The sequence below is a fragment of the Denticeps clupeoides genome, chromosome 17, assembly GCF_900700375.1.
Source record: "Denticeps clupeoides chromosome 17, fDenClu1.1, whole genome shotgun sequence".
Classification (NCBI taxonomy): Eukaryota; Metazoa; Chordata; class Actinopteri; order Clupeiformes; family Denticipitidae; genus Denticeps; species Denticeps clupeoides.
The window spans coordinates 3,989,228-4,003,898 of NC_041723.1; the positions used below are offsets into that span (position 1 = coordinate 3,989,228).

Genomic DNA, 14,671 nt, shown 5'->3' on the forward strand with positions numbered 1-14,671 from the left:
CGGGCGTAGGCGGCCGGGCGGAGCCGCGGGAGCGCGCGACAGGAGCAGCGTTAGCTTTAGCGTCGTTCGTCTCGGCGATGTCCCGTCCAGCAGCCGCGTCGCGACCTTCTCCTCGCAGGAGGCAGACACGTGTACCTTCTCCGGAGGTGCGCGTCACGCCGTGAAGCGCGGCTGCAGTCGTCCCGCAGTCTGTTAGCCAGGTAACGTCATCCATTGCTAATGCTAAATGCTAGGCGGTGTCGCCTGCTGCAGAGCAACCTGCTACAGTCACAACACATTAGCTGTCAGTGTAGCGTTCATGTGATCGCCAGCAGTCCCAGGTTCAAACCCCACTTACTACAACTGTGTCCCCCGAGCAAGACGATTAAACCCGAGTGTCTCCAGGGGGGGACTGTCCCTGTCACTACTGACTGTAATGTCGTACAGGTTTATTTACAGCGGCAGTCTTGTCAGATAAATGTTATGACCTGTGATGATGAAGAATGAACATGGATCTTGTTCTGTAGGGGGCCGGATCATGCCTCTGGCTTTGCATTGTGGACCTGTTGTGCCCACGGTGCCAGGCTGGCACAGCGGCAGCAGCATCACTGAGCTGCTGGGCGCACTTTGTGACAGCACCTTAAAGGGGGTGTCATGGAAGCGGCGTGCCCTGGGCGGCATCTCGCGGGAGGGCGTGCGCCGAGGCCTAAGAAGACGGGCCTATGGAGCCCTGCTGTCCAAACTTTTCCAGGATGGGGGTCAGTCTAAAGCCCCCCAGCAACCTGACTGCCTGGCGTCCACACCGCCACGGAACAAGATGCTGATGATCTCTTTTGACCTGCGCGTGGCGGGGTGTCGAGAGGAGGCGGAGCGGCTGGAGGAGTTGCTGGGGAGGCTACAGGAAGGTCCGGCCTGCGGCTTGGTGGAGCTGGACTCGTCTCTGGAGCTCTTGGTCCAACTGGCCGGTTCCGTCCCTCCACCGGCCCTGTCCTTCACCAGGGACTACATGCGCAGGGAGAGGCCGGTTCTTCGTAGGCTGACGCTCGGTGGTTACCAAAGTGAGGAGCTCCAGAGGCTGGATGCCCAAACCTGGGCTCTGGTGTGTGGAGAGGAGTGGGGGAATTTGGGGGATTTTTGTGGTTCCTTGGGATTTATGGATGCTCCTCCTGGGACGGGTCTCTTGACCCTTGGAAGAAGATGTGATTCAGAGGAACCTTTCGAGAAGGAGACAAGGCTGTCTCTATTCGGAGCCCTTCAGCACACACGGACGTCAGACATTGACATCAGGCTAGACCTGCCTCCTGTGCCCTCCAATGTTGATGTCACCGGCCTAGCCATTCGGGTAGGAACCTGAAGTCACCTGATTTATTCTTCATATTGAATATTTAAAAGGTCACGGCACAAGCTTCCCCTTTCGCAGGTGCCACCATGCTATGACCAGTCTGAGGATGAGGGCTTCCAGTCGGCATCCAACCTGACTCCCGACTCTCAGTCCGAGGCCAGTCCCAGCCCGATGGTGGATGTCTGGGAGGCGCTGCGCGCCTTTGAGCCCAGGAAACGTCGCTGTTGGGAGTGTGTGGGCTGGTAAGGAAGCAATTCCTCATGATGACGCTCTTGTTTATTCAAGATTCCCGTACATGCATTTTTTGCCATGTAGTTACTGCACTGAATTAAAAAAATTGCTCAAATATTTGTGGAAAATGGTGGATGTCTTATATTCAGGCAGCGTAATGCAGTTCGGGCCCATTCCTTTTCCTGGTCTTTAGTCCTCCAGGTCACAAGGAGGCGCCATATCTGACTGAGGGAGGGAGGGAGGCATTTGATCAGCTCTATCGACTGTGGGAGGGTGAGATGAGGCTGGTGAGCACCTCTCAGACCCCCTCTCCTCTACTTCCCCTACCTGTGGACTGTCAGACCCAGCTGGTGAAGGACCTCCTCAACGTGTTCATTGGGGTGGCATCTGCCACGTTCCCCCTAAATCAGGTGACCCTCAGCTGATCCTTTTGCCATTTGACGTAGTTCATTATTTTTTCCCCAAACGCTATTCATGAACAAAATCGTGAAAAAAAAAATGAAACTAAATATGTTCCCCAGGAGTGCATGCAGTTCGATGTGCGTCCGGGCGTGTGCATTTCGGGAGCGTCTTCGGAGAGTGTTTCCCGGCTCCTGGCAGAGCTGGCGCAGTACGGGACGAACTACCTGAGGCTCAGCCATTTCTCTCTGCAGGGTGCACAGCAGAAGGGCCTGGTTTTCCAGGTGAGCTCCCCGCTGAATCCTCCTCCATCACACCAGCCCGAACTCTGACGCCATTTCACACCAGAATAGGCAAAGGTGTCGTTTTTGGATCGATGCGGCGCCACTTGCTGTGTGCTCCTGTATTAATCAGAGTAGCTGCAGAGGTCATGGTTATCCAGGGCCCTATGACTTCCGCAATGCGGAAAACATGGAAATAAAACGGAATCCACTATAAAGCGTGGAATTGTGCATAATTGGCATTTACGGCCGCTGCAGCCCACTACACGTGTTTCCGGTCGAAGCGGGACTTTTGCACACAGTGTGAACGTGCGGTCAGTGATGGCGAAGGGGCCGTCAGTGTCAAATACAGACCACATCGGGCAGACGGGTTCCGCGCATGCAGGCTCATATGCAACATACAGTACAGGCCAAAAGTCTGGACACACCTTCTCATTCAATGTGTTTTCATTATTTTCATGACCATTTATGAAGGCATCAAAACTATGAATGAACACATGTGGAGTTATGTACTTAACAAAGGTGAAATAAGTGAAAACATGTTTTATATTCTAGTTTCTTTGCTCTGATTACTGCTTTGCACACTCTTGGTATTCTCTTGATGAGCTTCAAGAGGTCGTCACCTGAGATGCTTCTCCAACAGTCTTGAAGGAGTTCCCAGAGGTGTTTAGCACTTGTTGGTCCAGCTCACCCCAAACCATCTGGACTGGGTTCAGGTCCGGTGACTGTGGAGTCCAGGTCTCCACTTTTTGTTAAGTACATAGCTGCACATGTGTTCGTTCATGGTTTTGATGCCTTCAGTGAGAGTCTACCGTAAATGCTCATGAAAATCAAGAAAACACATTGAATGAGAAGGTGTGTCCAAACTTTTGACCTGTACGGCATAAGTCAATAATTCACATCAGTAACAGAGAAAAGAAGAAAAGAACTAGCGAGAGCCGCTCACACCAGCAAACTCTTGGTCATGCAAAGAAATAATCTGATTCACAACATGGTTTTATTATCATGGTTCCAGTTCATATTGCAAGTGGGCACAACTTTTTTCGTATTCCAGGTTTCCCCAACGTTTATTTATTTGATATGTATTTTTTATGTTGAGGTCAAACGTGATGAACTTTTATTATACAAATGAATGTGTATTATTGTGAAATAGTTCTTTGCATGAAATGCACATTATTTACATGTAAATGGTTTACAAAACCAAACAGTAAATGCCCAAGCACTTTGTTGAACAGGGATTTAAATTGCGGGTTATTGTTTCCCCACCCACTCCATAATCACACAGTTTTTAGGTGAATAAATATGCTTATAACGGAAAACATGGAATTCAGAAGAATTAAGATGGAAAAACAAAATTTAGGAAAAACTAAAACTGACTTCATAGGGCCCTAGTTAACCGCCAGTCTATATTTCTCCATCCAGCCTGCCTCTGTGCCCACTTTGAATGCCACTTAGCGCAAAACTTTTCAAATGACTATTATAACACAGCAGTACAGAGCAGCACCTTCAATGCTTGTCGGACATAGAAAGCGTTTCATGGCCGACGTCGGGCCGAGTGGGGCGGGTGAGTGAGAATCCTGTTAGCGGCTGTCTCTGGACTGCGTTAAGTTCACATTCCTTCTGTTTTGGCTGCAGGCCTTCACCGGGGGTCTCAGGCGCTACCTGCACTACTACCGGGCCTGTGTGCTCAGCACCCCACCCACTCTCACCCTCCTCACCATAGGCTTCCTGTTCCGCAAACTGGGCCGACAGCTCAGGTGAGCAGCCTTGGCAGTGTTTACGTGGTGTTCGTGGGCGGGGGGTTGTCATTTTAACTGGCTCGTCTGATGCCGCAGGTACCTGTCAGAGCTCTGCTGTGTGGATGGGGCTTCAGGAACGAGTCGAGCTACGTTCCCTGTGGTGAGGACCCTCGCATATAGAATCCTTAACAAGTGAATCATGATTTATTTAGGGTGACATTATCATGCTTTGAACATAGATTGGTTTTAATTCAGCATATGATGTAATTAGCTTTTCAGAAGTGTAGTGTCCAGTGTGAACGAACATATTTTCCGACTACATCCGGTTTGGATTCATGTGTGATTAGTTGAGCTGTGCGTGTGTGAGAGAGCCTTTTCTTGCTCACTGCAGGGAGTGAAGCTGCTGTCCTACCTGTATAACGAGGCCCAGAGTAACTGCAGTAATGAGAACTACCCAGTGCTGCTGTCTCTGCTGAAAAACAGCTGTGACCCCTACACACGGTCGGCCACCGCATGCTTTTTAATAAAACGGGACCAGTTATATGTCATAATGAGTTGATGCACCATTAATTAACAGATTTTTTACACTCTATATTCACACACTTTCACAAAATGTTTTTTTTTTTTTTTATTACATTAATGTACCTAGAGCTGCTTTTATGTTGCTTTTGCTATTTTGTTGCTAGGCAACCATAGCTTTTTAATGAACAAAATTACTTATGGTGAGGAATTTATTATTGTTAATAAAGGAAATTATTTATAGATTAGTGCATTGTAATTGTGCTGCTGTCAAAACAGTTTTTGTAAAAGCTAGTTTATCGCTGTTAAGAGGCATGGTTTTGGCACCATACTCTCTCATGGTTGTTTAATCTGTTATAAACCTTTTTTTTCCCGGATGGATGAACAGCTATTGATTTTAGAAGGTCATGCTGTGTTTCCGCGGCCGTCTTTTCCCTGCGACGGTGAATGTGAGCTCATCGCTGTGTTATGCACGCAGGTTTGTCTCTGACTGGGTGTACAGTGGTGTGTTCAGAGATGTGTATGGAGAGTTCATGATCCAGGTGAATGAAGACTACCTGAGCTACAGAGGTGAGGCCATTAACCCTCAGCTCATGTTCATTCCATTTTCTGCCTTCTGCAACGCTAGTGCAATGCAGTTGAAAAATAGTGACATAATGTTAACATAAAATATCCAAACCTTTCTTTTTTTTACTAATTTGTGTTTGTAATGATCTCCTGTCATACTCCCACCCAGACAAGCACTTCTGGATGCAGGGCTACACACTCGTTTCTCGAGAGGTGGAGGACTTCGTCCCTGTCTTCCTGAAACACATCGCCAATGACGTTTATGTCTGTGGAAAGACAATCAACTTGCTGAAGATCTGCTGTCCACAGGTCAGTGCCTCGTATGCACTGATAAGCACCCCCTGAAGGCCCAGAAACCCTAATCCTCACTGACTGTTGTTCTCTGTGACCTCCGCCCACAGCACTACATCTGCTGGTCGGACCTGCGTGTCCCCCGCATCTCTGTGACCTTCTCCTTGCAGGAGGTGGAGGAGATCGAGCGCGACTGCGCCGTCTACCGCGGCCGCATGGAGAGGATCGCCAAGCACAGCGCCACCAGCCGGGAGGAGAAGGTGGGGCAGAATGAGGCCAGCTAGCGCTAGCGGCAGCCCACGTTTCCCACAAGCAGGCAGGCGCCAAGTCTGTTCCCTCGGGACCCAAAATGGACATGTCCCAGTGATGAATTTCAGCTATTCGATCAGGATTTATTTCTGATCATGGACATGCTAATGGAAAAGGCATTTCGAGATGCCAGCACATATTTCTTTGCCAAACTGTTTTGTGCGGTTTCACACACTTCAGATACATCATAGAACTTCTCAGTTTTTTTTTTTCCCGGTGGCACATTTTTCTGGCATGACACCAGTTGAAATAACACCCTTTGTGTCTTAATTTATCGGCTATTGGCTCCGTCTCCACTCTGGGACATAGAAGACAGATTGGCCCTGTGAGCCCATCTTCTGCCGAGTCACGGGGGAGCCGGGCCAAGGACCAAAAGATGTGTCTCAATTTTTATCATTCATTTCCCTTGTCCCCATCAGGCCCAGCGCACAGAGCAAGCGCGCCAAGAACTCATCAGTCAGGTCAGGGAGTCTGCAGCCAAGACCCTGGAGAGCATTAGAGGTAAGAGCATCGCACCTCCTGTGTCATGACCTGGATTAATGCTGCTGTACTGAAACGGGGGCCCGCCGCTGTCATTTCTGTACTGGGAGGCCGACCACAAAATGACAAATTCAAGGTGAAGTCCATTTTCCTTAATAAAAAGCCTTATTTGCCGGTACCTGACACCAGTGGCTGCAGTTTATTTTCCATAAATCAGCCCTTTTTTCAGGCCAGCGTCCAATAGGTTGTGGAAAATGAGTGAGTGAATTAGTGATTGTTAGACGTGATACTCAAGGTTGCTTCTCCAAATGAAAATGCTGCTGCACTTGTTTTTGAGATCTTGTAATTTATATATCTTTTCATTCTTAATCCAGATTCACTGGATTAGGAACGGTTTTAAGAACGATGAACCAGATTTTTTTTAAGTGGATTTCCATCTTGGAAATGATGCGTGTACGTGTAGTGTTTCATCTCTACTTTGAAGGTGTTTTGCGATGTAAAACCTTGTACACAAGTAACATAGAATAAAAGTACATCTTGGCAGTTTGTGCAAAAGCTAATTGGAATTGACTTCGCTGAGGTGTCTTCAAATGACGTTTAGGCACTCTATTCCCAATGTATGTAAGATATTTTTGCAGATTTTTCTATAAATTTTGAGACAATCATATCATGTACAAGGAACAAGTTGAAACCTGAAGTCATGATTTTGTCATTTAATTACATTGATGCATTGACGATACAATTCGAATTGTAACTGAATTGCAAAGACTTTAGGAAAAGGGACTTGAATATGTTTTAATATGATTTAATTATGATCAACTTTGATTGACCTGGCCCTGTTAATTGTTTTGTTCTGGGGTGAGGGAGTGAGTAAATGATTTGATAGAGGAGCAACTGAGTGTGTTTTGATGATGAACGAATAGGCCCCGTTCTCCCCATTAACCCACACCACTGCTCCCCCTCGCCCCCTGCAGGGCGGCAGGTGTCACAGCGCCTGGCAGAGGAAGCGAAGAAGCGGGAGCGCTTTGAGGAGCTGAAGCAACACCTGGAGTTGGAACAGGAGGTGAGGGGGAGCGGCGGGGCAGGGGGGAGAGGGTGAGAACGGAGGTGAGAAACGGGAGAGGAAGAGGGATCGGCAGAGCGCTCTCATGCTGGCTCGTCATCTGTCGCCTCTCACTTTCATCCATCTCTCGCCTCCCTGCGGACCCCCCCCCCCCCATGTTTACTTTGGATCCGTAAAGCTGCCCTCGCTGTGGGCTTATCTAAACCGAAGCGCGGCTTCTTACCGTTGCACCTATTCTCACCTCGCAGTGGCGCAGCGTGGCCAGGCGCAGGGAGGAAGTGGACGACTACAGCTACGCCCGCGAGCTCAGGGACCGCGAGAAGAGGCTGCAGGCTCTCGAGGAGCAGCTGGAGCTCAGGGCACGGTGCGTGCGAAACCCCGGCGTCACCTGGTTGTCTAGCTCATCGACGGGCGCAGCAGTCAGAATGAGTTTGCGTGTTGTGTTTTATACTGCATGGGACACGCTAGTGGCAGTCGGTGGCATTGTGCCTTCAAAGTAGCACATGAATCATCCTGAGAAATTCTTCAGCCGGCAAATACTCAGAATGAGACGGGGCAGAATCTAGTATATAATTTCTTGCTTCGAATGGCTAGAAACCAAGAAAGTCCGTTGTTTTTATTTTTTTTGGCGTGGTTGCGGGTCTGTAAGCGGCGCCGCATTAATTAGCGTAGTTGACGGTGGGACTGGATCCGTGGTCCACAGGAAGGAGCTCATTGCGCAGTACAGTCGCATGACGGAGGAGGCGGCGAGGCGAGAGAGGCGGGCCGTGTGGCGGGTGCAGCGGATGCGACTGGACGAACAGAGGGCCGCCTTCGTGCAGCGCGACCAGCAGCTCCTCGAGGTCTGGTGACACCAACCGATGAAAAAGCAAAAACGCGTTTCGGGTGTCAGCTTCTATTTTTATTCATTTTTTTTGTCTTTAAGGCCCTTCTGGAGGAGAATCCACTAGGGCAGCCAGGTCATTACCCAGAATTACCCCCAACAGCGCAGGTAGGTGGGGCATACGTGTATGTTCTCACACGTTCTCATCAAATCGGCCTACTGTTCTTGTGAGAGCAACTCTCGTCTCTTCTACAGGAGTTGCAGGACGCAGACAGCAGGGTGTCCCCCGATGACGTCGGCAGCCCCCTCTCACCTCACCCCGTCGCCCCTCCATCTGCGGTGGTCAGTGGGAGTGATGGCGCCCTGATCTCGGATGAGCTGGACATGCGAGACTTCCTCCCCAGGCCTCCACGCGCTCCTGACAGCCGACAGGTGGACCAGGCGCTGCAGGACATCGGCTCCGACCTCCCCGACCCCGCAGCTCCAGCTCAGCCCACTGTTCAGTATGACTTCAGCGCCCCCTACAGCCCGCTAGAAGGGGGCTCCCCGCGGCCAAGATGGACCAAACACCCAGTCCTCTCCAACCTCCTCCTGGAAGAGAAGGGCACATCTGAAGTTCAAGGGGATGTGGAAGACTCGGCCCCTTATCAGCAGGCTTCAGAGGAGCTTCGTGAGGAAACAAAACCCGCTGATGCTCAGGATGTGGGCAACCAAACAGACATACCGCAAAGTGAAACCAAGCGGGTTCCTGGTTTGGGTGGGGCACAATATGTTGTCGATGTGTTGCCTCCTCAACCATGCCCTAACACTCAAGGCCACACCTCTGATGCCAACATAAGGGTGGGTGAGAATGTTTCAGAAGTGGCAAATATTCCCAGTGTACATGGCCACGCCTCTGATGCCCATATAAGGGTCGGAGAGCATGTTTCTGATGTGACTGACATTCTCCCCTCCCCCAGTGTACATGGCCACGCCTCTGATGCCCATATAAGGGTCGGAGAGCATGTTTCTGATGTGATTGACATTCTCCCCTCCCCCAGTTTACATGGCCACGCCTCTGATGCCCATATAAGGGTCGGAGAGCATGTTTCTGATGTGACTGACATTCTCCCCTCCCCCAGTGTACATGGCCACGCCTCTGATGCCCATATAAGGGTCGGAGAGCATGTTTCTGATGTGACTGACATTCTCCCCTCCCCCAGTTTACATGGCCACGCCTCTGATGCCCATATAAGGGTCGGAGAGCATGTTTCTGATGTGACTGACATTCTCCCCTCCCCCAGTGTACATGGCCACGCCTCTGATGCCCATATAATGGTTGGAGAGCATGTTTCTGATGTGATTGACATCCTCCCCTCACCTAGTGTGCATGGCCACGCCTCTGACGCCCATATAAAGGTCGGAGAGCACATGTCAGATGTTGTGGCTCCATTACCTTCACCAAATGTTCATGGGCATTCCTCTGATGCCAACATTAAGGTGGGGGGGTTTGTGTCCGATGTTAGTCCTTCCCGCCCTCGCTGGAGCAAACACGGCCACTCCTCGGACTCCACCCTTAAAGTGGGCTGTCTGGTGACTGGTTCTGAGCCCACATGGTCACCTCTGCCTGGCAGTGCCTACGGCCACTCCTCGGACTCCGCACTGGGCGTGGGCTGCATGGTGACCGGCCCAGAAGTCGCCCAACTCCCACTGCTGAACAGAATCCACGGCCACTCGTCTGACTCCACTCTCGGTGTCGGGTGTGTGGTATCGGGCTTAGACCCTCTCCCCTCCCCCCTGCCTGGCAGTGCATTCGGACATTCCTCCGACTCCACCCTGGGTGTAGGCTGCATGGTGTTGGGACCAGAACCCAAGATGGCACCCCTACCCGGTAGCTCCCATGGGCACTCCTCCGACTCCACACTGGGCATGGGCTGTGTAGTTGGGGGTGTCAAACCTGGCCACACCCAGCAGCCTCATCTTACGCTTGGGGAGGATGTGACCAGTTCCCAGACCCCTGCTACTGACCTTCAAACTCACAATAAGGAGGGCAGTCAAGGTGAGGAACTATTCATATTTATCATGGTCCATCAGGATTGGTCCAAAATATCAGTAGATCTTTTGTGAAATGTGCACATCACGTTTTGTTGTTTTGCAAGGATTCTGGGGAAAAAATCATTTGTAATATCTAATATGTATTTCTCTCTCTCTCATATATATATATACACACACACACACATACACACACATATACACACACACTTGTATGGGTGAACCCATAAGGAACTGATTTAAATCATAACATAGACTGATAGACTGCACACCTCTTCTCTGTATATTGCGGTACGGTTGTCTAATCATCATGATATTTGCATAACTGAAGATGCGAAAACCCCGGAGAAGAAGAAAATAGCAATTTTTTTTGTTCCATAAACCGCTAAATTTTTCTGAACAATATGTTTTCTGAAAATTACCTTCAGCTTTTTGTTTTCTACTTGACTTGACCACTTAATTCATAATACAGCAGCACAGAACACCTGCGCATTGATAATCTGTCACTAGTTCAAGAATCCTCATATATTGCTCATATCGATCTGTTGTCCCACCCATATTCATTTTATGGGTGGACTGACATGTACTACACATTGTATTTAGTGCTCCTGTGTGTGTGGATCATGATGTTATGGTAGCTTTCTGCAGCCATGCCCCGTAATGCAGGGGGTCTCAGTCCCAGCTGGGTTTGTCTAGACATGCATATTGTTGCCACGGCGGGAAGGTCTTTAGTGAAACAGAGATGCTTCAATGTCAGCTGAGATTTGTAGGTGAACCCTACACAGTGAGCTGATGTCAAGTACATTGGCGGAGGTGTGCTAGTCCTCTCTCTCTTTACATAACCAGGTTATATTTGCCTATATTTGGAGTTTCTGTATTTAAACCCTTTTAACAAAAACACAGTTCTTACGATGTCTGTGGTTGATACGTGGTTAATAATATGTTTGGATGCACAGATTCTCCAGCCGGGCCTGCTCCTTTTCCACTAGATGAAGGCCTTGCTGCCTGGGCTCTGGGTCTGGGCCTGTCCCCTGGAGGCAGCCCAGAGGACGACTACCTGCTCTCACTGGCTGGCCAGTATGAGGTGGAGCGCTACCAGGACACCTACAACCTCATGGGTCAGTAGAAAGAAAGCACTCAGTGCTCTCCATAGAACATGTATATTTAATAATATTTACTCTGACTGACAATTTTTTTTTAACATTACACAAAATTATTATGGATCTAGTGTACACTACCAATCAAAAGTTTGGACGTACCTACTCTGTGGCGGTTATGGAAACTAAGATGGAGGCCATTTTGAAGAATCAGCCTCACCTCTTTTACCTTCATGGCTGCTTTGTTCACTGTTGTCGTCATCAACAGCTTCTTCACAAGATGCTGATTAACATGAGTGATTGATAAGAAAATGTTCAGCATAAACCTTCAGGACTGGTGGAAACCGTCCCCGTTGTCCAGCTTAAGGTGGTGGAGAGAAGCCAAGAGTGTGAAATGCTGCCATCGCAGCAAAAGCTCCCTGATTTGCAGACACAGACGCAACGTTTTGCCTTGTTTGCAGTTTCTTTTGTTTATTACATAACCTCACGTGTGTTATTTAAAAGTCCTGTACCTCCAGATTTGTTCTATAATGTAAAATATGCAAGACCCATAAATGTTTAGGTGTACAAATATGATTTGAAGCCATCTTTTGTAAAATTGAATCCGGGTTCCATCACACTCTACAGTGCTGGCACCAGACTCTCCGCTGCTGCAGCAGGTGATGCGCGGACCCTTCGGCCTCCCGCTGGACCCGTACCTGAACAGGGCCACGGACGCCACTGCAGTGCAGCTCAGTGAAATGGTCTCCTTACCCGTGCTGATGAAACACTCCGTGACCACGCCCATAATCACCCAGTGAGTCGTGAACTCGCTCGACATGTGCTGTAAAAATAATAATGGTTCAATCTCTTTTATAGATAGACCTTTTATATCCAAATACAAGGGTTCCAGCATCATTTTCCATTGAGCACATAGCAAGTTTTGTGAGAACAGTGTACACGTATCATGTCCTTGTGTCGATGTTTTCAGGGTTGGAAACTCCTTTTGAAAATTGCCACAACACAGAGAATTTATTTAATATGAGACTTTTTACGACACGTTTGACTCAAGTGGAGAAAAACAAGAAGAAATTCGTAGCCTTACTGCATGGATTAGTTCGCCAGTGGGTGTCATAATACTGATCTGTGTTTGTGCGCAAGCTGAATTAGCAAAAATTGCAATCACCTCGCCTGTTGCGATATGAAGATTGTTTTATTTGTGGTGAACATTATGCGTCAACATTTGCTCCACACTGGATGGACGGACTTGCGAGTATTTTTATGTTCTTAGGACCTGTTTGTCTGAATTGTTGCAGCAGGGAACGACGTTTACTGCTTACTAATGTGATGTAATAAGCAGCGCTGTATTCCGCGCGCGTAACGCCACCCGCTCTCCCTCTGCAGCGTGTCTCTGGTCAATAAGGCGGTGGTAGACTACTTCTTTGTGGAGCTGGGGGTGGAGCGGCACTTCGAGGCCCTCCGGCACTTCCTGCTCATGGAGGACGGCGAGTTCGCCCAGTCGCTCAGCGACCTGCTCTTTGAGAAGGTAAGGGACCCAGTCAGCCTCGCCGGGCAGCCGGCCCTCAGACGTGAAGGCCTCCATGACGGAGAGAGAGTGTGTATTGATTTAATGCTTCACCTAGTGGCAGTGTTTCCTACATTTTAAGCAGCTTGGTCTATATGTTTGGCGAGGCCTGGAAAGACGTTCTGTGCACTGTTCATGTTATACCGCATTTGACCATAATAGGTAGTGAGCAGTAGAACATCACTTGAATTAAAAGTTATTTTGTCTGTATTGACTCCGTTATAAGTTTAGGATCTTACTTTGATATTTATCTACTGGGTGTGTAGACCTTATTATTAATTAGGATAAGCAAGCTGTAATCTTTGCATTGCACTGGGATAATTGTGCAGGTTATCACTGATTATTAATATATATTAATAGACATTTATATGGCTACACCTTAATAAAATACGAATGGTTGGTGACATTGAACACAGAAACTGGTCAGAAACTTGTAAATAACTCATGAAAGAATAAAGTTATGTTAAAATCAACCAATTACCAATCATTTTGATGTGTCACATGACCCTATTTCCAACACCCGACTTCAAAATGGCCACTATGGTCACCACCCATCTTGAAACGTTTGCCCCCCTCACCTATACTAATGTTCCACAAACAGCACGTTAATATCACCAACCATTCCCATTTTATTAAGGTGTATCCATATAAATGGCCCACCCTGTATACTGGAAATAAAATGTTTTTGGTTTCATATGTGTTGGTGGATGGTAATAAAAGTGATTGATTATTCGTGTCTGTGTAGCTGGGGAATGGACAGACCCCTGGTGAGCTGCTCACCCCCCTGGTCCTGAACTCCATCCTGAACAAGGCTCTGCAATACAGTCTCCACGGGGACAGCGCCCTGGCCGCCAACTTCACCTTCGCCCTGCGTTTCCTGCCTGAGACCTTCCACCCCCATGCCCCCGACTCCCTCAACTGCCTGGAGCTGCGCTACAAGGTCACACGCGGCGTCTTCCTACCGGAGTGATAGCGGCCGCGTGCGTGCCGGCCTCCATCTCACTTCCTCTCTCTGTCACTGCAGGTGGACTGGCCGCTGAACATCATCATCACGGACGGCTGCATGAACAAGTACAATCGGCTCTTCTCCTTCCAGCTGCAGCTCAAGCACATGGTGTGGACCCTGCGGGACGTCTGGTTCCAGCTGAAGAGGACTGGTGAGAGCGCGCTCACAACCCCCCCCTTTTGTTGTTCTCTCGTTGTCTCTGTTGCCTGGATGGTATGTGGTGACTTTACTCATCTCCATATGTCGTCAGTAAAATGGATGGGGTGTGTTTCTCTGTTGTGTCATTGTGCATTATAACTGTTCACCTGCAGTAAACAGCTGGAGTTGGGGACGCACAATCACTCACCATCATTTCAAAATGAAAGAGGATTAAAAAAACAGAAAATAATTATACACTCATTATTGCTTATTAATTATTTTGCATAGATGCAAAAGACAAAATGGAAGGAGTAACAATCTTGATTTCATTATTACGACTAGAACATAAATGACCGACAAATCAATTAAAAGACCCCCATGAATCCAGAGTCCTGCTAATTTCTCCACTAACTAATCTATATCTGAACCATATAATGGATTAAACAGGGGATCATGATTTGTATCATCACTCACCACAGCAGCAGTCTGCTCTCATGTGTATCACAGCACTGCAAAACCCAGGATGGATTCTCTTGCGGCTTAATTCTGTTAAATATTTGCTGTAGTCTGTTCTGATTGGCTATTCTGTCTGCAGCTCTGGTCAAAGGGGCGGGCAGATCGGCGCAGTTCCACCAACTGCAGCTCTACCGGCACGAGATGCAGCACTTTGTCAAGGTGATCCAGGGCTACATTGCCAACCAGATCCTGCAGGTGTCCTGGAGCGAGTTCACCCACAAGCTGAGCAGCTCCAGCGACCTGGACGCCATCCACCGCACACACGCTGACTACCTCAACAGGGCCATCTTCAGGTG

General features: G+C 48.7%; 1 protein-coding gene across 2 annotated transcripts in view; it reads left to right on the forward strand.

The window, feature by feature from the left end:
* The window catches only part of tubgcp6 (tubulin gamma complex component 6), a 17,647-nt gene continuing 2,976 nt past the window's right edge, over nucleotides 1-14,671 (forward strand). The window contains exons 1-24 of one of the 2 annotated variants that reach the window (XM_028957916.1): nucleotides 1-200; nucleotides 507-1,321; nucleotides 1,400-1,563; nucleotides 1,746-1,962; nucleotides 2,074-2,235; nucleotides 3,868-3,989; nucleotides 4,068-4,131; nucleotides 4,363-4,472; nucleotides 4,969-5,060; nucleotides 5,227-5,366; nucleotides 5,459-5,608; nucleotides 6,077-6,158; nucleotides 7,112-7,200; nucleotides 7,449-7,564; nucleotides 7,904-8,042; nucleotides 8,126-8,191; nucleotides 8,279-8,906; nucleotides 9,069-10,061; nucleotides 11,011-11,172; nucleotides 11,779-11,947; nucleotides 12,535-12,676; nucleotides 13,461-13,655; nucleotides 13,740-13,872; nucleotides 14,455-14,668. In XM_028957916.1, the coding sequence (XP_028813749.1) occupies nucleotides 518-1,321; nucleotides 1,400-1,563; nucleotides 1,746-1,962; nucleotides 2,074-2,235; nucleotides 3,868-3,989; nucleotides 4,068-4,131; nucleotides 4,363-4,472; nucleotides 4,969-5,060; nucleotides 5,227-5,366; nucleotides 5,459-5,608; nucleotides 6,077-6,158; nucleotides 7,112-7,200; nucleotides 7,449-7,564; nucleotides 7,904-8,042; nucleotides 8,126-8,191; nucleotides 8,279-8,906; nucleotides 9,069-10,061; nucleotides 11,011-11,172; nucleotides 11,779-11,947; nucleotides 12,535-12,676; nucleotides 13,461-13,655; nucleotides 13,740-13,872; nucleotides 14,455-14,668 (5,153 nt within the window). In that variant the 5' untranslated portion in view covers nucleotides 1-200; nucleotides 507-517. Of the gene's footprint in view, nucleotides 201-506; nucleotides 1,322-1,399; nucleotides 1,564-1,745; nucleotides 1,963-2,073; nucleotides 2,236-3,867; nucleotides 3,990-4,067; nucleotides 4,132-4,362; nucleotides 4,473-4,968; nucleotides 5,061-5,226; nucleotides 5,367-5,458; nucleotides 5,609-6,076; nucleotides 6,159-7,111; nucleotides 7,201-7,448; nucleotides 7,565-7,903; nucleotides 8,043-8,125; nucleotides 8,192-8,278; nucleotides 10,062-11,010; nucleotides 11,173-11,778; nucleotides 11,948-12,534; nucleotides 12,677-13,460; nucleotides 13,656-13,739; nucleotides 13,873-14,454; nucleotides 14,669-14,671 lie in introns of both variants that reach the window. The other variant, XM_028957915.1, reaches the window with a different exon arrangement.